The 21,980-nt window shown below is 43.8% G+C and overlaps 2 protein-coding genes across 2 annotated transcripts in view; one reads left to right on the top strand and one right to left on the bottom strand.

Annotated features, from left to right (window-relative positions):
* Positions 1-21,980, bottom strand: part of DEGS1 (delta 4-desaturase, sphingolipid 1) — an 89,251-nt gene that overhangs the window by 31,625 nt on the left and 35,646 nt on the right. The window lies entirely within an intron of this gene.
* Positions 6,675-21,980, top strand: part of TP53BP2 (tumor protein p53 binding protein 2) — a 47,954-nt gene continuing 32,648 nt past the window's right edge. The window contains exon 1 of the mRNA XM_062606012.1: positions 6,675-6,978. Within this exon, the coding sequence (XP_062461996.1) occupies positions 6,952-6,978 (27 nt within the window). The 5' untranslated portion in view covers positions 6,675-6,951. The remainder of the gene's footprint in view (positions 6,979-21,980) is intronic.

Genomic DNA, 21,980 nt, shown 5'->3' with positions numbered 1-21,980 from the left:
CAAAAGGAAAATGGATATAAGATAGAACTAAAGAAAATACAACCTCTGTGGATTTTTCTCTGCTATAAGTATGGGGACCAGACTAATCTTGAGTAGTTTTCGTAGGCTGAGCATATTGCTCAGTCTAGCTTTCATTAAATATTTTCTTTCTGGTTTTAATTTCAAGAAAAAAGTGTAACTAAAAGTATTTTCAAATCCACAAAAAAGAGTTTGTAGACATCTAATATATTAATTAGGAGAACTGATGTGCTTGGGGGATAAAAAAGGATGAGGGTTCAGACAAATAACCTTTCTATTGGAGTCAAAACACCTTCCCTGAAAGAGGGCTGCAGAGACTGGATAGCATGTTCTCTTGCTCAGGTTACGTACTCTCCCACAGCTGTACTCAGACGTTAGCCCGGTGAAAACGCATTTATAAAACAAAAATGGGGATTTCAATTAGATTATGTGACTTTTGCTAATTCTCTGTATTATTTTCTTGTAGGATGTTTGAAAGCTCTAGGATGGAGAATCAGCTTCCATCATTAGGAGGGGCTCAGTTTTGATGTAAGTAAGTTCCAAGGAATTCCTTAGATTTTAGTATATTACCACATACTTACACTATGATAAAGATAATTCAGTGAAGACATCAGTAATGTCTCTCTGTGTCTCATCAGTTCAGCTCTGTGAAACATCACTGGCATGACAAACTGCACTAATAATGTTGATGTAGAAGAAAAACACAGCTCCAAAAGTGTTTCTTGTCACTTACAGACCACATACCTGTGTCTGCCAGGGTTATCTAAAGCAGAGTTTGATTTGCTGAAGCACAGGACTATAGGTCTGTGTGAGAAGGCACAAAGGAAATACATAGATTAACAAGGATACATATACAATTATGTGGTCTGCTCAGACCTCCAGTCACTTTACAAAAAAAAAAAGGAATCGTGGGGGCTGATCTTGAAGTAATTTTGTATTTTTCTTAAATCCTTCTGGTTTCATTCTCTCTTGACTCCAGAGGGACTCCTAGCATGAGCTAACCCTGGCTTCTTGGCAGCTAAGAAACAGGGATGAGGCAGCAGTAAACCAGAAGTGTTGAATTAACTCTCCACATTCTCTAAACATCCAGTTGGGATGAAGGTTCAGCATCATTGTGTGGCCAATCAGTGTCTTAAGGTTTCTGGTAAGGAATGGGATTTTCATTGCTGAATTCCTGTTTGCAACAGCTAAATATCTATGTGCTTAACAAGCATGGTTTTCAGTTCCTTCCCTGTTTTTCCTTACTGACCAGCTCCCTTGTGGGGCTGGATAAGTGGCTGCAGGCAGATACAGCTTTCTCATACTGCTGTAATTGCCTTAGCCGTTTGGTTACAGAGGGTCTTCAGTCATTTCTCCTCTTTTTAAGATACAGTGCAGAGTGGCTTTAGCTGGATAGAGGTTAAATTACTTGTGGGACAAAAGATTGGCATTTGAAGTCCATGGAAAAGAATTTTGAGTGAAGAAATCAGAATTTTCTTCCAGCAAGTAACTTGAGAAGTTGGAGGAACTTTAGTTTACTGAGGTTAATGAATTCCTGGTTGTTCTGGAATAAACAAGATACTTTTGTTTACTGTGAGTGATGCTTGTGTTCAGCGGTATTGTTACTTTCTGCTTTTATAGAATCATCCTTTGAAATTGTTGCTAAATTATTCGCTTAAGAGCTGAATAGGTTGCAGCAAAATTGATACATCTTTCTAAAGTAGTTTCTGAGTGCTGCTGGTTCCTGGGTGCTTCTGGCTCTGTATAATTATTAGCTTACTGAGTATGTACTTTGCACAGTGGGAGCATGCGTGACTCTCACAACCTCGGGAATGGGATTAGTTTACAGAGAGAATGCAAGTTGAGCAAGAAATATTTTTTAATTAACTTTAACGTTACAGATTCTGAACCTCTGGTGTCTCATGTACTTGCTTCCATGTTCACATACACAGTGACCAATGAAGTTTATATTCACTTTGTACAGAAGCAAGTGCTTTCACAAGGCAAGACACTGGCTCTTGTGCCTCTGAGCGAGGTAAATGTAACTCAGCTCTTCCTCATGTTGAGAAAATTTAGACTTTGAGCTGTGGCACAGGAATGTGACAGAATACAATTTTTTGTTTAGATTTTAAATCAACATCATCTTTGTGTGAATAAGGATGTGTATGTCACAACTGAAATGGACTTAGCTGACAACAGAACATACCTTTCAACAAAATCTAGCCCATTCACGTAGGGACCTGATGATGTTCTTCATTAAGCATGCACTGATATGATAAACTCTCTGCAGGGAATTACAGCTGAAGAGGGTCATTTCAGTTGCCAGACACAGATGTTAGTGAGCAAAGCAGCTTATCACCAGGAGGAAAGTATATGTATTATACCACCTCTCAATCCTGAAGAAGACCTTCACAGTGAAAGAGTTGGACTTGACACAAGTTGTGGCAAACCACCATGGATTTATCTAAGACTTTCACGTGCTTAATGCTTCTTGATGTAGTGTCTAGAGTATGGCACACAGCTTTTGCTTTGGAAGTAGTCACTGGGATAATATGGGATTTCCTAGCTAATTTGGTTAGCAGGTTCTTTTAAGGGTTTAATGAATATCAGCTGCAGATTTTGGATCTAGTGAGCTTCTTTTTTTCCATCTGGGATGCAGACTCTGTTGTTGCTGCATGTTTTCCCCATGTTGCATGTTTCCACTGCAAGGTCTGTTACCTGATCTTTTTAGAATGAATCAAATAGTGTAAAAATACAACATTAAATAGTGAAAATTAATCTAACAACCACTGGAGGGCAGCTGGCGGATTAGCAGAATTGTATGAAAGTGCTGAAGGTATTTTCTATAGCTACTTTTTTTCTTTGTGAGGAAATTTGACAACACTGACTAGTTGAGGCCCTTGCTTTGAATCACTGTCTGGAAAGGCCTTATCTTGAGCTGGGGATTAGCTGTATAAATGAGGTGCCAGAAGTTCAATGTTGCTGGAGAGAATGCAAACATGTGAAGCTGCTGTGCTATGCCCCAACCAGCAGAGGTTAGGTGAGCAGTTCTCTAGGCATTTTCCCTTATTCCCGCCCCCAGCAATCTCAGTTCCAAAGCTTTCCCTTTCTGCGATGTTAAGTCGTATCACTTACAGAGCTCGGAAGGACGTGGTGGAGTTTTAACAGTAGGTGGCAGCGGACAGCAAATCTAAACCAGGTGGCCTCCTGCTCGTCTTACATGGGGCTGATCTCTGACAAACTCTCTCAGGAATTACTGTCTTAGAAACAGTCTAAGCATATGTTTCACCATTTCTTTTCTTTCTTTTTTTTTTTTTTTTGCTGAAGAATGAAAGAGGTTGTTAAAATATAAACAGCTTGCAGGTAGAGCATTTTAATTTATTGTTTATTCTTACAAAGTATTGCAAAAGAGATGTTGCCCGATACCTGCTGCCTTGTAATCCTCCTAATTGTGCAAGGGCTGTAAAAGATGATTTGACTGGTCTGGAGGCAGTTTTAGTCAGGCTTGTAGAGAAAAGGATGAGACATTACTGTTAAAATGGCTTAGATACAGCACTGAAGGAATTAACTGAAGTTTTGGAGTGTTAAGAAGCCTGCTGAAGGTGGGAAATGCAACAGTGTCTTCCCACCCCCTCTCCCTCTGATCCCATCATATGGAAAGAAAAGATGATGCTGTTGATTTCTGCTAATTGTCATTACCACTGCTGTCTGTCATGTCTTTCTGCTACTGCAAGTTTCTGTGGTTCAGATTGAGTAGATTTCTTGTGGAAAGAAGAATGATTCAGCTACATTTTCTTGGTGTTTTGGTGTTACTTTTCCTTTTCTTGGATACTTTTCAAGCCATTCCATGAGTATTAGCTTCCTCTGGGCCCTTGCTGTGATTGCTTCTAGGGAGCTGCATGTGGTCTTAGTCAACTGCAGCATGCTCCATTAGGCTGCCAAGAGCAGTGGGAAGCAGGGAAGAGGTGCAGAGCTTCAGCTGCCTGCAGTGTTGGCTCCCAATCCCATGGATCTCATCTCTTCTTCCTTTCTGTGGCAGCTCTCTATATGCAGAACTGAGAAGTGCTGCCTTTTGCCAATCCTCTTGTGCATGACTCAGTTATCTCCAACCGCTGACACTCTGGAGGTTGAACCTGCGGTCAGAAACCCTCACGTGTTCCTTCCCACTGGTGGGGGGGAATCATCTCCTCCCTGCTCGTAAACCCTAAAATCTTTCCTGTCGTTAATAACCCTCTGTGGGAAATTCATGTCATGCTTATCTAGTGAAATCACGTCTGAATTGCCTTAAGGGGCAGATATGTGGCATGCTGTAGGGAAGAGATCAGTGCTGCTGAGCTCTGCTCAGGCAATTTTGACCCTGCTTTACCTGCAAACCTGGCGAGGGTTGTCCCCTCTGTTGGAGAGAAGCTGTGATCCGAAGAGTGTGGCCAGATGGCGCAGAGAGCCGCCATCACAACGTATGAGTCATGGAGCCTGGACAAAAACTGGGAAAAAATAGGTGCACCCCTTGAAGCTTCATTTCCTTAGCAGGGATGGGGTTGTGGCTTTGTGTGGAAGGTGTAAAAATCAGGAGTTGTGCCAATGAAGACTTCTGTGGATCGACCAGGGGGAGGCATGCCCTGGCAAAATGTAGCCGTTGTGCACATAGGTGCACCCGAAACCTCTTTCCTAGCTGATTCGTATCTGTTTCCAGGTTTATTTTGCACGCTTAGAAATTGTTATTGTACTATTGTAATTAGTATTACTGTGAGGGTGGTGAGGCACTGGCACAGGTTGCCCAAAGAACTGGTAAATGCGCCGTCCCTGGGATTATTCAAGGACAGGTTGGACAGAGCCTTGGGTGACTCTAGTGTGAGGTGTCCCTGCCCATGGCAGAGGGTTGAACTAGATGATCTTAAGGTCCTTTCCAACCCAAACTATTCTATGTTTCTATGATTCTATGATTATTAGAAATAACTCGTGTCTGTATCTGAGGAATACATCTAAAGATCATGCCTTTACCAGCTAGATGCTCCTTAAAGTTCAGTACATTTACAGGAGGATTTTAGTTCTTCTTTAGCACGTGCCTGTAACATTTTTATTTTGTGAAACGCTTCAAAGGTGGAGTTAAAACAAATTACCGAATGAAACCCGGGGTTAGAAAACCTGCTGCGGGTAGGTCCGGGCAGCAGAGGAGCGACCCTGAGTGAATGGGGGCTACGGGATGAAGCCGGTATTTATTTATTAAGCCCTTGCTTTGCTCCTGCGACGTTGGGAGTGTTTCGGGAGCGCGATCCCAGCTTCGCCCGCGGGACAGGGGGTAACCGCGGAGCGGTACGGGGCGGTGCTGTGACGCCACGGTGTTGCCGAGAGACACCGCGCTGTTTTCGCGAGGTACCCAATAGGCGTCGGGGGAGGTGACGTCATACAGCCGGCGGCGCCTTCTCATTGGCCAGCCCTGGCAAAGGGGTGGTGCGAGTCCCCCGCGGGGGGGAGCGGTGCGGGAGCAGCACCGAGGTCTGCACAGAGGGAGGGTGGCCTGGGGCCGCCCTGGGGCCGGAGCACACCGGTGTGCGTGTGTTAAGGCTAGTCACCGCCGCGGGTAAAACAATCAGTCTCGACCTCCCGTCTCGCTCCCCGCCGGTCTTGGAGGGGTTCTTCCGAACGCGAAGCGCTCACGGAGATGTGAGCCAGAGCGGGGAGGAGTTGTACAGCTGGTTTAAATCAGTGCGAGGCACTTCTGGGACGTGTTTTTTTTACCCATAGAGTTCATAAACCCTGCAGCAAAAAGAAAAAAAAATCTTAAGTTTTTCTTTGCTGTAATTAGACAACTACGAAAATAGCTTTTACAGACCCCTTTTTTAAGCCCCCCCCCCGCCGCTCGCAGCTGCAGCAGTTTTCTGTTAAACGGTGTTCGGTTACTGCACAGGGCTTCCCGGGGTTTTTATCAACGCTGCTGAAGTTTCTTTACTGCCTTCGAAAAAGCGATGTTTAGATACAGATCAGGTGTGAGTTTTGTTCTCCCTTCATCTGAGAACTTTTAATTCTCTCTGCTTTTATCCTTTTTAATTACTGAGAAGATTTTAATACGAGTAGGGAAAGCAGATGGAGCTGGTTTTCCTGCAGAGAGCCCCATAACGGTGCTGGTTTAGCACAAGCTTGTTCTTTCAAGCCTTCTCTGAGCTTTTGAAGTGCTGATAGTAAAGCACGCGGGTTTGAAATGGGTGTCCCTTACGCTGGGTGGGGGTAAGGGGAAACTTCCTTAATTTCCCTCTTAAGGGGGTGTAAAAGATTTGTGGGGTGGTTATCTTTTGAGGGCAGCCCAACCTTGATACGGGTCTCTTAAAGACTTTATTTCCGCGTCTTATCGCTGTCCTGCGAGGTCTGACTTGACCACTGTGGCTCGACTGCCAGGTCCGACTAGAATCAGCAAAACAACGAAGCGTGCCTCTGGCAGGGGTTGCGCACACGAGAGCGGAACGGGGTTGACCGGCAGGCTCCGGCGCTGAAGCCTGACCTTGGCCAGCCGCTTCCCGCCCGCCTGCCCGGGGACGCTCCCCCTGGAGGGGAAGGACCGGTGCTGTGCCCGGAGGCCAGTTTCGGGGTGGTGACCCCGTGCTCACCCGCACGGCCCCCGCAGAATCTCGGCCCCGGGAGCGCTGACCCCCACCCCGCCGGCCTGGGAAGGAAGCAGAGCCCCCCGGCGGGGGCAGGAGGCGGGCCGGCCCCTCCCGGGGGTGGGCGGCGGGCGGGGCGCGGCGGCTCCTCCTCGCCGGGCCGGGGTTAGTTTCGGAGCGGAGCCGGGGGCGACTGCAGCGGCGCCCGGTGGGAACAAAGCGCAGGACGGGGCGGTGAGGCCGGGTACGGCACCTCCCGCAACAGGTCCCCTCCTCTGTGCGTCCTGGTGAGCAGCACAGGCCCTCCACCCCCCCCCCCGGTCGCCGGTCTCCCGCTCCGGGCGGCGGAGCCGTCCCCATGCGGTTCGGTTCCAAGATGATGCCGGTGAGTCCCGGGAGAGCAGGGCCGCGGGGGGCGCTCGGCTCAGAGAGCGGCGGGTGGAGCCTGGGGGCCGCCCCCGGGGCGCGGAAAGTTGGAGCGGGGCAGCGGGAGGGAAAATGGATCCTGGCGACGTGGAGGGCAGATGGGGAGAGACTCTGCTGCCCTCCGGCCTTCCGTCCGCCCAGTGCGGGCTCCGCAGCCGCGGTGCGGCCGCGCAGGGGCTTCCCCTCCCCCTCCCGGCTTTTTTTTCCTCTCTCAGCTCTTCCTTTTCTTTCTCTCATGCCGGGATCAACTTGTTCGACGGGCCCGCTGGAGCGCAGCCAGCGCGGGGGGCCCTCCGCTCACGGGAGCTTCCCTCTCTGTTCCGCTCCGAGGGGGTGCGGCGTTGGATGGGATAAGGTTGCACCCGCCGGGGCCGTTTCCCCGCGGGGTAAGCAGGCAGCTCCTTTGAATCCTGCTTTTATTCTCTTTCATTTAATGGCATCAACTTCTTGAAAGTTGTTATGAGCCGTGCCGCCTCTCCTCCTCCTCCTGGGGGGTGGTGATGGTGGTTTTGCGTTCGAGCGCCCGGACTCCAAGAGGAAGATGGTGTCCATGTTGTTTACGGTTCAAAGGGATGATTTGCTCTCCGGGGTGCGTATTCCCATCCTTGTCTGGGAGAGTTTCAGGAGGTGGTGGTGGCGGGAGTTAAACCTGCCCTGCTTTGGGAAGTGTCTTGTATTAAGGCTTTCACAAGGGACTGGGAGGACCACCTCCCTTCAGAGTTTTAACATGAATTGTCAAAGTATACCGTTGTTGTCAGCTGAAGTTGGATGGAAGCATAGCACAGCAGCTCTGCTTAGTTTTCAACACAAATATATGAAAGTAGTGACAAAAAATACTTAATTTTCTTAAAAGGTATGCCTGCCTCTACCTGGTTTTACCAGCAGGGATGCCCTATGAGATCGGTATGCTGTTGTTCTGAGAAACTGGAATGTGTACAGAAAATCCCAGTGAGTTTAGTACCTGTTTAGGCCGAGCTGAAGGTATTCTCAAACGTTCTCTCTGTCACCCTGGCCCAGGCTATGTAGCCTGCCTTACTTCACTTGATACCCAGTAGCTCTACATGCATAGGTGGTCCACTGAACAGCACCCTTCTGTTAAAGATTGTTTTCAGTTTAACTCTTCCAGGAGCTGACTGAAGTAAGCAAGGAAGGAGCTGTACTGGAAGATTGGAAGGTGAAACTGGGAATCTGTGCTGGAAGGATACGGGTGTCAGGGATGCTTGTTTTGCTGTCCCTGTGAGGTTCTTCCTCTGCAATTAGGAGGAAATAATGAGCGATAATTGGATCTAGAACACTAGAGAAGGAGGGGTGACTGTTGTAACTAATGAGGGAGGAACAGACAGAATATGAGCCCAACTACAGATTAAATAGCCGATGTGTTGTGCAACTGTGGTGTTGTCTGCCTATGAAAACTTAGAAAAACAAGCAGTAAATGTAACGAGGTGTTAATTCAACCCGTGTCACAACCAGGCTAGGTAAGCACTCTCATATTACAATGAGATCTCCAAGAGATGCTATTGCTGGCCAGTTCCTTGTCACTGAGTTAGAATAAAGGAGGAAAAAAAGCAGGAGCAGTTTTACCTCATCACAGGACAGGTTCTGGAGTATGCATTGCCTTGGTGGCTCAGGTTTTTCTTTGGCTCAACTCCTTGGTGATCCTGGGTTTTAACCCATAAATAAAGGGATGGAATACTGCCTTTTGACGTTGTGTTTACTGTGAATAATGAAAGATTTGTGAAGGCTGAATGTGGTGGAAGGAATGAAAAATATAAGTATTATGAATACTAGAACTTTAATTCAGCTTTAAAGAAACCCCAAACCAAACAAAAACCTGACTTTTGGCTTAGTCTTCATGGGCATAAGATTTCCAGCAGTGCAAAAGGTGCTGTAGAAGTGCTCTGGTTCACTGTCTGTAGGGCACGTAACAGCCCCTTGCCACTTTGAAAGCATTTTATAGTAAATATACTCGCATGAATGTGAATATGAATGTGTGGAAAACGCAGTGCCAAAAGCAAGTCTAAATGTCTTATTATCTTTTTTAAGTATTTCTGCATATTTCCTCATAATCTTTCAGTTAAACACCCACCCTCTCATTTCTATTTTTATAAAGAGATTGAAGAAGTTTGGAGTCGGAAGAGGAGGAGGGTTTGAAGAAAGGAGGGAGTGGGACATCTTAGTGCTCTTTCATGCAGTAATGAGGTGTTCATGGACTTAAGTATCTTTATCTGTAGTAGTAGGCTGGCCCTAAACCATCTGCAGAATGTTTTGTTTCTTGCTTAATGCTTCTTAAGAGGTCTCATTCTCTTCCCCACCCTCCAAATCAAATTGTCCCTCTAAGTTTTTAACTCTTTGCTCCAGGTTTGTCTCTCCTGTGCTCCCGAAGGTAGCATGGACAAGGGATTAAACAACATGGGAGGGCTCGTGACTGCAAATGCACGATTTCAGCCCGGATTTCACCTCTGAGTAGCTGCCAGTGAAAAGCTTGGAAGCTGCTGTAGCAGCATGACTACTTGGGGGGACTGCCCTGAGATGGGAATGTTTTCCTTGTGGTGATGACAGACAGGGCTCAACTGCTGCTGTAACCATATGTCAGGACAATGTGATTAAAAGCCTGCTTAAGGGTGTAATATGAAGTAATTTGTGTGTAGCTGTACTGATGAAGGTAATAACAGGGTTAATGCTGGCAGGCTGTGTGAAGTCTCACCTTTCATCTGGGAACGCTTGTGGGAGTGTGACTGGTACTGTTAAATGGTGAAAAGGAGCTGGAAACACTTTCTGAAATAGCATATTTTTTCTGCAGCATAATTGGTCTCTCTCCCTTATTTTACATTATTACCCTAAAGATAAGCATGCATCGAGAAATAATCTGCATCATTATGCATACTGGATAAATGGCTTTTTGCAGGCAGTGGGAGGTAACACAGATTGAGCTACTCTTTAATGCCCAGAGAAGTTTTTGGATCAAACCCCCTTGAACTAGAGAAGAGTCCATTTTGCAGTTTGTTTTGTATGCAGTAGTTACTGGGAGCCCCCTTGAGACCAGGGTCGATCCAGATACGTTGTTAGGGTTGGGGACTAACTTGGCAAACTGGAGGGTGCTTAAATTCGTAAATTAGTTTTGCCTTCTAGAGTCAGAAATGACTTAAATTTCTGAAACTGAAGTTTCCTGGTAACTGTGTGTTCTTTTCTAATCAAGTGCTTTAAGTGTAAAGATACGCCTTTGATACCATAAGGAGCTGTGCTTTCCTTCTAAAGTCTGCTGAATGCCTTGTTCCAAGTGGTCTGCTCTGAGCTGTTACGTCCAGTGAGCACTGGATTTAAAGTGAATATTGTCATTGCAGAATTCTTGCTACTTTGTGGATGTTTGTTTGCTTTTTCTGATGTATTTTTAACCTTACAAAACAGCCCCAAACCCTTACAATTAAAGCTGTTTTGCTTGTTCTGTTAGGTAATTAATTGGAATTGCCATATGGATTCTGAATTACTGGAGTAGTACTAGACCATCTTGGGGAAATTTTCTTGGGAAACGCTTTTCTTGCAGCTTAACTAAAGAAATTTGACCAGAAATAAACGTCTTGTACTTTGTAAGATGAGCAGCTATGGGTTTATAAACAAACTGACCCCCAGGAGAGTTGCACAGCCTGTTCTGATACCAAGATGCGATCTCTAGGATCAAAGCCCTGTTTCCTGTAGTCTTTTAATTATTTAAGCTCTGATCAGGTTTATAGGTCATTAACAGTGTTTTTCTTGTCTGCCTGCATGAGTGGGATTTCAGACTGTGAGCTCTTTTGGGCATGTGCATTATATCTTCATCTGGTGAAGTATTTAGTATCCGTTGTCTGTTCTTTTAACTGAATTTCCATTTAATGTTAATGATTGGGAAGTTGTAACACTGTGATTGTATTCAGACATTTTTATGTGGTATTCAGAGTTTAAGTACTTTGCCTAGAATGCTGAATAAAGCTTAAGTGATGGTTCTGCTGAGCTTTCCTCCCTCTAAACTTCTACCTCTTGCACTTCTCTTGCAAACCATCATTATACACATTAGGAAGTTCTGCCTTGAATTTCCCAGAGCACTCCTTTTCTTTTTTTTTTTATCTTTTCTGTTGACCCAACATCTTTTTTCCTTTTCTTTTTTTTTTTTTTTCTGCTGTCCAATGAAGAATTATTCCAGGGATGGTTTTAAGTGTATTTAATTTCTCAGATGACTTTTTAAATACCTTAACCTTGCATCTGCAATTTGTGTTCCATTATGCTGTGGCATGTTAAATATCGTTGTTTCTTTGTGTGGCTTTTATCAGATGGGGGAAGGGCAATATTACAAATTCATACCAGATCAAGCTGTGGAGGCCATGGGAATAGCTGATCATGCTGCTTCTGATCTATTCAACAGTTCAGGGTGGGAGTGCCTCATGGGGCTCTTGCGTTTACCGTTTCGAGGGCTAGTATGTGGTGATAAAGTTTGGGATGGGTGGGTAATTTCTTTCTTCTTCTTTTCTTCCAAGTGTTGCCAGATGGGATCTCCGCTTTATTAGTGAGCAGGTCTACTCTGTAGGATTAATTTACATGCAAGTCAGTTGAACTTTAAAAGAGGCAGGTATAAAGGTTATTTCAGCAGAATAAGCTAGTGGAATGGCAATGTGCCCAGCATTCCTTTCAAATTATTGATTAAGAAACTGTCTTGAAAGTACTCCATTTGTCTAGCCGCTGTCCTTGTTAGTAGTCTGCCTCAGGGACTCTCCTTTCTCTCCCGCTGTGCATGTTACTGAGCTTGTTTAATTATGGGCAGAGTTGTGCCTTGCCTGCTGTACAGCCTCTGAAGGGGGAGCTGGGTAACCCCTGGGTGACTGACTCAAGTTACCTCCTAGGGCTTGATGGCACAGCTGGAGGAGGACTTCTTGCTTCCTTTAGTGTGCTCCTACTGATAACAAAGGGAACCCCCAGATCTTTTTGATCTGTAGGCTTTTACTTCCTGTGAAGTGTAAAAACTTACTTAATGCTCTGGAAACTGGAAGGTACTCTTATTCATGAGGTAATGGGCAGATAAAACTCTTCTCTTTGCTCTCAGTTTTATTATCTTTAAGCCTGGTTTCTTTCGGCTTAGTCACTTTTGAGTCAGGCCAAGTCTTTTTTGATCTTCAAGTAGTTGGACAATATTGTGTATAAAGGTCACTAGAGATCCTGGACATCATGTGAAGTGTACTTAATTGTCTTAGTCACTGTTGCTTAACTGTTTTAGAGGTTTCAGGTCTTTTCTGTGGAACGGGAAAGACCTGAAGTGTTGTTTAGAACAGTGTTAGATAACGATAGCTGTAGTTTGGGGTAAATACACCCGGAGAGGGAATGGTGAGTCAGTCAGAGGCAGGACAGCAGTCATGACTGTTGTGATGCTGGACATGTTAAAAGGCAGAAACCACTCTTCCCCTTGCTTTTGCTATTAACTTTTTGTTAATCATTAACGTTCTGGATCTTGCTGCTAGTGTTTAGACTTAGTCATGCATGTGTCCTTGCCACTTGTTTCACCACAGCCATCATGTGTCATTATGTGGATGTTGAACCCGATTGTGTCTAAAGGGTGGGACTTCAGGCACAAAGAAGTGCCAGAAAGGGTGAGGGGGGTATTTGTTGCTGTGGTGTTAATACCAAGAATTTTATTACTGAGATGATAACATCATTTCTGTACCAGTTTCTTCTAGAGTGATGCTTCCCCATCTTAATATGATAACAGTCCTTTGATAGATGGCTGCATGCAGTGCCCTGACTTCTGTTGGCATCTATTTTAAAAGGAGAATTAGGGGAACACTTCCTGCCTATTTATTTACTAACTTTAATTCTATGTGATCTTTCTTCCTTTTGCAAAGTAAAGCATATACTTTGTAAAGTCAAACATTACAGCAGTTATCCCTTGTTCTGCATGGCTCTGTTGATTATTGCAGATTGATTCAGGAAGACCTTTATCTGCATTATGTCTGGGCCATAGTTACAGTACCCAAACTCAAGTAAAAACATGGACATGTTCACTGTGCTGACTTGAAAGCTTCTGATGTTATTTTGAGTCATTCAGTACCAAACATCTGGTCTGTGAAATACTAACTGCCGTGGATCAGAGCATTTAATAAAGTGAGTGGAAGCTGCAGGGAGGTTAAGCCACTTGCTAAAGGTCATGCGGTGAGTTCAGCCTGGGATTTGGGAGACCTGTAGAGTGAAAACAACTGGTACATACTGGTGTGGCTGTAACACAAGTCTGCCATATCCAGTGTAAGTATTAAATGAACTTGCTTAAAGTAATTACATGGCCTGCACCCCTGCTTTTTTAGGGTTAATTGTGAATTGAGAGAGAACCTTTGTGGTAATTCATTCAGCTCCATGCTTGAGAACGGTCCCCCAGAGAAGTGCGTGTTCGTAAATCCTTTACGTATGTGTAAAGCCAGTGTTCTTGTTGCACTGCTTAAGGCATATCTTGGATATAAGCGGCAGCATGTGAGTTTTTTGTCAGATAACTTAAGAGATTTTCCTTGTCTTTTGATACTTTTTTTTTTTTTTGAGGCTTAACTGCTTAAGGAGCAATTTAGATCTAAGCTTAGATTACTTATTTTCCTCTATTGCAATGGAATGTTAAATCCCATTGTTTCTTCAAATTGAAAGCTAAGGAAGAGTCCCTGGAATCAGGTCTTCTTGCCTTCAATTTCATTCTGTCATTTAAAAGAGTAAAATCCATGTTTTCTTAGTTCTTCAGCAGGTTCTTTTTTAATGCTGTTGTTACTCTACTTGGGCTCTGTGCTGCACCAAACCACCCCTGTGCTCTGGTACTCCAGTGGAGCCGCAGCCTGCCAGTCTGAATGTGTTGAGGGCCTTGCAGATAAGGAGCTAGAAGACTACATGTAAGCATTGGTGTAGTGTCCCTCTTGCGTTCTCAAGGTGTCAGGGCTTGTCCTTCTGCAAGGTTACTGTCCCCTTCTTGGGTTTCATTAGCCAGAAGCCTCTTCAGTAAGACAAGTAGGGTTCTTACCCCAGTGTTCCTTAGTTGTGCTGGATGAAGTTGAATTTGTGTAAAGTGGCTGAGCTGGCAGCAGAAACCATACAAACACAGAATACTGGGTTGGATGGGACCCCTGGTATCATCTGCTCCAACCTTTCTAGGCAAAAATCTCATGTCCCAACACCCTGTCCATTTGAATCTTAAAAATATCCAATGTTGGGGAATCCATGAAGGCTTTACGCCCAGTTGCTGGGCTTTTGATTCAGCTGTTTGTCATACCAGTGCTCAGTTATAACTTGATGGTAATTCCCTTAATGCCTGAGAGTGGTGGCTTGTCTGGCGTGTTGTTTTCCTTTTTGAAGTGTGTGCAAACACCTTTTTTCACCCTGCTCTCCATCTTACATAAGTGTTTGCTACCCTGAATGCAGAGCCTCACCTAGATCAGTATCTGGGCTGTGCAGAGCAGTGATTGATGGCTTCTGTCCTGACTTCCTCAGGGAAGTGAAGCCATCTTGCCCTCTTTGGGCATCCCAGGCCTGGGAAGAGCCTGTAAAGGATGGGATTCCCAGAATCTGTTAGAGGTTCTGAGGTGTAGTAAGACTGTCTGTCTCTCAACATAATGAAGTGTTCAGGAAAAGCTGACACAGCAGGGAATGCGACTGATTTCTGTCTGCAAGAGAGGGAGGGAGGTGTTGCTGAGTTGTGAAAGACAGGGTGCGTAGGGGCCAGGCAAAATACTCCAGACCTCCTTGGAGAATGCCACAAAGCTCTCTTGTGAAATATCAAACCTAACAAAGCAACCCTGCCATGGGTCTTGACGAGCTGTGCTTCTGAAGAGCCTTGCCTGTTTGTCATGCGGCCCCATAGCCACTTTATCAATGATAGCCATGCTGTGTCTTCCAGCCTTTTGAGAATACATTTTACTACAAGTAAAGGTTTGTGTGGGGAAGCTATGGAAACGGCACTGCACGCTTCTTGCCTCTGCATCGTTATTCCTATGCTGTTGTATGTAGGTCTTGCCCATGAGGCCTTTTCTGCTGTGTGATTTACCAGTGTTGCACAAAACCATTGTTATTTAGAGCGCTTCTCTTGCAAATAGCATTTAGGGAAGTTGGGTTAGAGAAAGAAGTTTTCAGCCTCCAGGGAAGCTGAATGACTGGCCAAATAGTAACAGGCTAAAGGGGGACAATTATCTGGACTTCTTGGGCAAAAAAAGCCTGTTGAGGAGCCCAGCATTGTATAAATGTTGATTTGATTAAACTATTGTGTTTAATTAATATAAAAGAGCTGTGGTATCCCCTCAGTGACCACTGTTTCATACAAGACTGTCTTCTGTGAAGATTACAGTCATGACTTTGGTGGTGACAACATGCAGAGCCACCCAGCAAGCCTGCCGCCTCTCTCCGATGAACCTCTCTCCCTTCTTTTACTTCTCAACTGGTGTGTCTCTGTAAAACCGATATTGCTTTGAATAAGTGCTGGGGAGTAAGCAGCACTTAAATAAAACCTGACAGACTGATACAATCTGCCACCCTTCTGCAGCTCCTGTTAGAGTAGCTGAATGTTTCCTGATGAAAGCTAAAGGATGTAGAGCTCCATGTGACAGGAGCAGAGGTTAAATCAAGTGGGGTGCTTGGTGGGATAATAGGCGTACTGAGGGGGAAAGATTTCTCCTTCCCAGTTCTGCTGTACTTGTTTTACATATCCCATTATAACGTGGTTTATGAAGACCATCTCACCATCCGTTGCATCCAGTGTTGGAACAGCTCCACTGGTCTTTTTTAACTTGCAAAATTACAAAGAAGATCCATCTGTTTAGGTGCAAAAGCTCAATGTGTCTTCTGAGTCAGTTGAATGTAGTGTAATCAGTATCTGCACGGTTACTAATGACTTCCTGTGTGTTTGCAGCCCAGAAGGGGTAGCACAAAACCCCTTTCTTTATGGCGTTGAATAACTTCAGCTGTTGTCAAACAGATATGATCACCAAGCATAGGCATTTTGTGCTGGTTTCCTTTGGCATTGCTGGTGGCTGTTGACTGCTTGCATTGCCATGCACAGGCTGCTCTTAGTGTACTGGCAGTCATCTGTGTCTGACAAGCAAAGGTTATTCTTCAAGGTACACTTCCATTGCAAGAGGAGTTCCCACCCAGAACTAGTGGTGGGTAGGAGAGAGATACCTTTCTGCAAAAGTGTGGTGTGACATTACACCTAATTAATTTAATAATAGGATGCTGCCTAAATGGATGGTCTTGTTCCTTTGGTTTTCATCCCCACCCAAAGCCATGTGTCTTTTGTAGCTTCCCCTTGAATTTAGCAAGGAGTTGGATGGTAGCTGACTGGGTGGAAATGCTACCTACACGAAAGGCAAAAAGCATCCAAAAGGTTTATATGGTGGAAATGATATGCCATGTGGCTGCACAGTTGGACATAATGGGGGTGGGATTGGGAAGAGTATGGCTTACCTCTGTCAGCTCACCACTTAGGTCAGCTAAGCTGTACCAGTCAGATGATATTTTACGCTTTCCTTAACCTCCATATTGTCTGGAGACGGTAATAGAGGGGAATTTCTTCACCATATTTGGGTATTCTCACTCACTGGGATGATTAAGCTGGAGTAATACAAACATACGTTTATCATGGTGAGATAGAGAAGCTCATACAGTAGGAAGCGTCTGCTTCCTGGAGGCAAGTATATAGGAAGACAGAGCTGATTGTGAAAGCAGAGAAGCACACAAACTGTTCTTGGTCTGAAATTCCTGCTTTGAGTGTTTCTTTTTCTCTTGTTGTGAAGGTAGATGGCTGAACAGTATGTTCTGAGGTTGCAGCATGAAGGAGATACCAACCTGTGGTTTTGCATTGTAGTAATGCACTTCAGGATACCAGACTGCTCAGCCTGTATCACAGAACAGCCCAAACAGTGCATCCTGTGACTTCCTCACACTGCAATTACCTGTGTGGTTAAACATGTGTCATTGTTTTGGGTGCCAGAAATGGTGTGTCCTCTGACTTACCTGTGCACATCGTAAGTGTTTTGGTTTGTTATAGATCTGTTTCGTGGAGGTAGGACACACATTTTGGCAGCTATTTTCCTGGAGGACTGAATAACATGATAGAAGGAGTAGTATTTTCAAAAGTGTTTGGCACTGAGCTCTGTGAAGTTGCTGGGATTGGAGTAAACTGGTGTTCCACACTTCTTTATTCTGACTTGATTTGTGTTGCTATTAAATCACAAAGTTTATGTTCTATAATCTTAACTTAGACATTGACTCAAGAAAAAGAAAAATCCTCTTTCCTACTTCACTACTCTACCTCTCCCATGGGTGCTCCCAGCACATCCCCCTGTGGCTCATGAATAGAAGGTAATAATTTGCTTGCTGTGTGACAGGTCAGGCACTTGTTACATGCTAAATGTGGATTTGACTTGCATGTGCTTGTGCGCTGAGGTCGAGTGCTTCCTGGTGTGAATGTTGATCGTCTTTTTGTTGGTGAGATGATTATATGTTGGCTGGAAAGGCAGAGAATGAGTGTTTTTTAAAGCCAGTGAAGAGTTGGTGTCGTAGGCAGTGGGTGGTGTGGTGTGGGTGGTAAGGTGCCAGCTGGCTGCGATAGCCAGCCTATTTTATTGACATGTAGGTTGTGTTAAATATGCTTTCAGCCCTGATGTGGGTGTAACTTTGCTTTTTGCTGTGAAGGATCCTGGGTTGTACCAGTTCTCTTTTGATTACCAGGATAAATACAAGGTGTTCTTTTCATTGTCAGAATATACCTGCATCGTAAGGGACTATTTTGAGAGGTGTAATTCTCAAGTGTCTTGACAGGGAGCACTTTGTGTGGCTTTCTACTGGCCTCTAGCCGTTCAGGAGGCTAAGAGAACAGGAAGGCTTATTCTCGGGGAGGGGGGGAAGCAAAGCTGAAGAGCAGCAAGAGCAGCTTAGTTTCTTTCTTTATATATTCCTTTATTTAGTAGGTTTTTTGGTTGTTTTTGTTGTTGTGTGGTTTGTTTTTTTTTTTAATGCAAAGACTGTCCCTGTGTTTGACGCAAGTACCGCACATTGAGATGATTCAGGCCTAAGTTTGAGTTCATAACCCTACACATTATGCTTGGATGTTGCTGTGGCTTAAGGCTCTTCTTGGGTGCAACATGTGCTGCTGTACTGAAGAATGGGAGGATGAGTAAGTGTAAACCCCTGTGGTTATGTTGTACGAGTCAGACTGTTACCCTTTGCCAGAGCATAGTACCTACTGGAAGAATTATACGGTATTATTTTTTTGCCTGTGTAAAATAATATTAATTGCTTTCTCCTTGTGTACCAAGTGTTTATAACTCAGTGCTGAATGCAGAAAGTGAGGCAGAGTCTGCCTGAAGGGGCAAGCCTCCGAAGACCCAGTTCTCCTTCCCTGACTCTAGGGAGGAGGAGGGGTGAGCTCCAAGTAGGACACCAACAGTACAAGTCCAAACACCACGTAAAGGCATGATTCTTCCAGTCAGCTTGCAGCAGCTTTTGGTGGTGTGTCCAGCAGTGCAAACTCAATGGTTCTAAGGAGCCACAAGGAGGGATTTGAGGATAAAGGGGAAGAGTACTGGGAGAGGGGAGAATATATGGAGGTAAGGAACTTCACAGATGGCAATGGGAAGAGATCTGTGAATGTGCTGCTGTGTGGAACAATATGAAGAATGTATTCAGGTTTTGTTTACCCTGAATTCCTGTAGTTGTTAAACTAAATTGGTGCAATTCCAAGTGTGGATTCAGGTCTGAGCAGAATGAGCTGTACATGATGTGCTGGCAAATGTGGGATGCTCAGTAAAAGGCTGTGGTTTCTTACATATGTTACTGAAACCAGTTTAGTTTATGTATCTTAACAAACAAACAAACTGGCCTACATCTTTTACAACAGTTTCTTCTCCTTAATGCTGATGTTGCAATAGGTACCTGCAGTGCAAAAGTAGAAGTGGCTTTAAGAGCCACACTTGATTGAGACAGTCCTTCCTTCAGTGATGTGTAGCTCAGCTATGGAGCATAAAGTGTGTTGCTTCTGTGCTTAGTGTTCATCCAAAAAGTGAGCTTTGTTTGCATAGACATTTCTGCTGTCTGGCTTGTGAGGAGGCTCTTGCTCTTTTCTTGTGTGTGGTTATGACTGAAGAAATACATTAAGTTGGAAAATGTAACTTGGGTTCAAAAGTCTTTGGGAAGCTCTATTCTTAATGGTCTTGTGCCTAATACTCTACTGAAAGAGGGGAGGTTAGGAATCCTGTATTTACCAGTCCTGAGCTGTGCCTGATTTCACAAAATCAAAATGGCTAAACCAAGAGAACGATGATTTTTCCATGAGGTTTGGCAGAAAGATAGTAATCACATCTTCCTCATTTGCAAGTCTTAACTGAAGCACTGAGCTCTGCCTTTGAGGCTGCAGTCCATGAGCTAGAAGGATTGAAAACCTACATCTGTTAATTTTGGATGGTAACAATGCTTGGTCAGAACTCTCATTTTCCTTGCAGTTCTTCAGATTCCCCTAGTGATGATTCAGATGTCCGTCTGATAGTGAGACCTAATGTGGTGCTTGTGCTGTAGCATTTTGCCCAGTTTATCTAGCGTGTATCAAAAGCAGATGGCTTTCATTCTGTTCTCTCTACATTAAGGATAAGGGGGAGAAAAAGCCTTTCTCTTTGCTGTTTCCAGCTATTTCTCCCATCCTCCCCAAAGTGCACATAGATGCCAGGTTTTTCCAGCACTCAAAACATATATTTTCACCAAGAATAAAATACAAATACGTAATAAACTTACCTTTAAAATAATCTATACAAGCAGAAACTACCATGCCTTTTAGAGTAAAGGCTCAGTCTTGTTTTCTCCTGTGATACAATTGAAAGGGAAAAGAGCTGTGCTTTATATAGACCGGGAATAATCTGAACAATCCCATGGTGCTTCCTACTGTACTCCACCTACCTTGCATCATAACTTCCTTTCTCGTATTTAGGGCCAAAAGCCAGTACAATATAAGTGGAATAGTGTGTGCAGTGGGTGAGACTGCAGGAGCCCACACTATGGGTGTGACTGTAGGCAGATACTAAACTTGACTCTGCATTGCTGTTGAACCTAGGTTTATTGGACGGCTGAATATGAAAAGGATTAGGAATAGTAATCATCCCGTGTGCCTGTCTTCTAGTAAGTCTGTTATAATCTTTGCTTACCTTAATCGTTTACTTACCTTAATCTTTAGGTCTAGTAAGTGAGGATGTTGCCTACTGGACTGTTTTCAGGTTCTGAGGAACTTGATACAAAAGAATTGCTGAATGACTTTGTTATTGTGGTATACTTTGCATTAAATGGAGAGCTGTAACTATATACCAGCACAAAGTGCTGCTTATCAGAACAGGAAAATGTGCTGTTGTGCAGGCTGTCTTCTCTTGTTTAGAAAGTTGCATCAAGTCAGCAAAAATATCTATTTTAGCAGCTGATTTCTTCATGGCCATCTGGGAAGGTGCAGCATCAGTGTTCCCACTAGGTAAGTGCAAGACTTCCTTTTGACCCTCTTTGTTTGGAGGGGTTTTATATTTAATAGGGAAGACTCATTTGTGGTTAAAACTGTGGGTATGAGGTCTGTGGGTGGAAGCAGTTATTTCTCATTTCTCTTGCCTGTACTTGAAATCTGATAGCTAATTTAGTCATTTTAAAAATTCCATGTTGCTGTTTCTTCAGCTAAGATGAACTTCCAGAAATACGTTTTAGTTCAGGATGTAAATTCATAGAATTGTTTAGGTTGGAAAAGACCTGAAGGAGCGAGCAGCTTTTAATGCCTCCTTAAAACAGAGAGCTAAGTAAATTTGTTACGTAAGATAAGACCATTACTTAGCTGTGTTATGGAAATACAGAAACCCCAAACACTAATATCATGTGGTTCAAGGGTATTGGGTTTTGGTCTAAAATGCAGAGAATATGAAATGTGGTACAGAATTATTAGCTCTAATGTAGGGTAATGCATCATGATTTCCAGAGGCACTATGCTTGTTTGGCTCTCAGGTAATGTTCTTGTGTCTGTCATTGCTGCCTTCTATGCGTTAGTTTCCCTGCCTAGAAAGTAGGAAACAGCATGCTTGTGTTATGACTTCCTGGTCATAAGATGCTTTGAAGATGAAAAATACTATGTGAATGCATGCCATGGTTTGTATTGTATATTGCATGCTGTGCAGGAAGACTGCATAAAGTTTGGAATTCACCAAATAGTGAAAATCAGGGTGAAGTTTTAGGTTTTTTTTTTGTGTTTAATCTTTAGTGGATTATAATATTTTATAAGGGCTGAGTTTTGCCTTGGAACATTGTTGTCCATTATTGCAATTCTATGATCTAAATTAGATCTTTAACTAGAAATTACTGGGGGGGGAATGTATATTCATCCTTTAAACTCTAGTAGTTTCAGCAATTAGCAAAGCCCTTGTATTTTAATTTGCATTATACACAGTAATAGTTTTCTCCTGAATATTTGCATCCTTATATAAATTAGTAATATAATATTAATATATTAATTAGAAAGTGTCCAATGTATCAGCCTTTTAATACCCAACATGTGTTATTACAGTTGTATAGTAAGGAGTAAGAGAAGTCTGATCCTTACCATCAAGCCTGAAAAGTAAATTGTATTTCTACTCCTCCCCCTCCTCCCGTTTTTAATCAATAATTGAGGTCTTGTGATCTAAGGAGAAGATTGATATGAGGTCTTTCATATAAAATGATATCCTGTGGGATGGATGTGAATTGTAAGGCATGTGTTTGCTCAGGTTTGTATTCCAGACAGGTTTGGAAGCTGACTTCTGGGCTTTTTAATACAACAAAGCAGGATCCGAAATGCAGTGTGGTTGTAGCCTAGCACTTTTGTAGAGCTAGCCATTAAATATTTTACTTTCAGTTGAAAATTAACCTGAAGATGTTGAGACCTGTTATGTCATATTTAACGTCGGTGCAATTGCATGAAATGATCCCATTGAT

This window comes from Pezoporus occidentalis, unplaced genomic scaffold, assembly GCF_034315485.1.
Source record: "Pezoporus occidentalis ecotype Australia unplaced genomic scaffold, CSIRO_AGI_Poc_V1 ctg93, whole genome shotgun sequence".
In the NCBI taxonomy this organism is placed as follows: domain Eukaryota; kingdom Metazoa; phylum Chordata; class Aves; order Psittaciformes; family Psittacidae; genus Pezoporus; species Pezoporus occidentalis.
The sequence above is the reverse complement of the archived record's forward strand: the minus strand, read 5'-3'. Positions and strand labels throughout refer to the sequence as shown.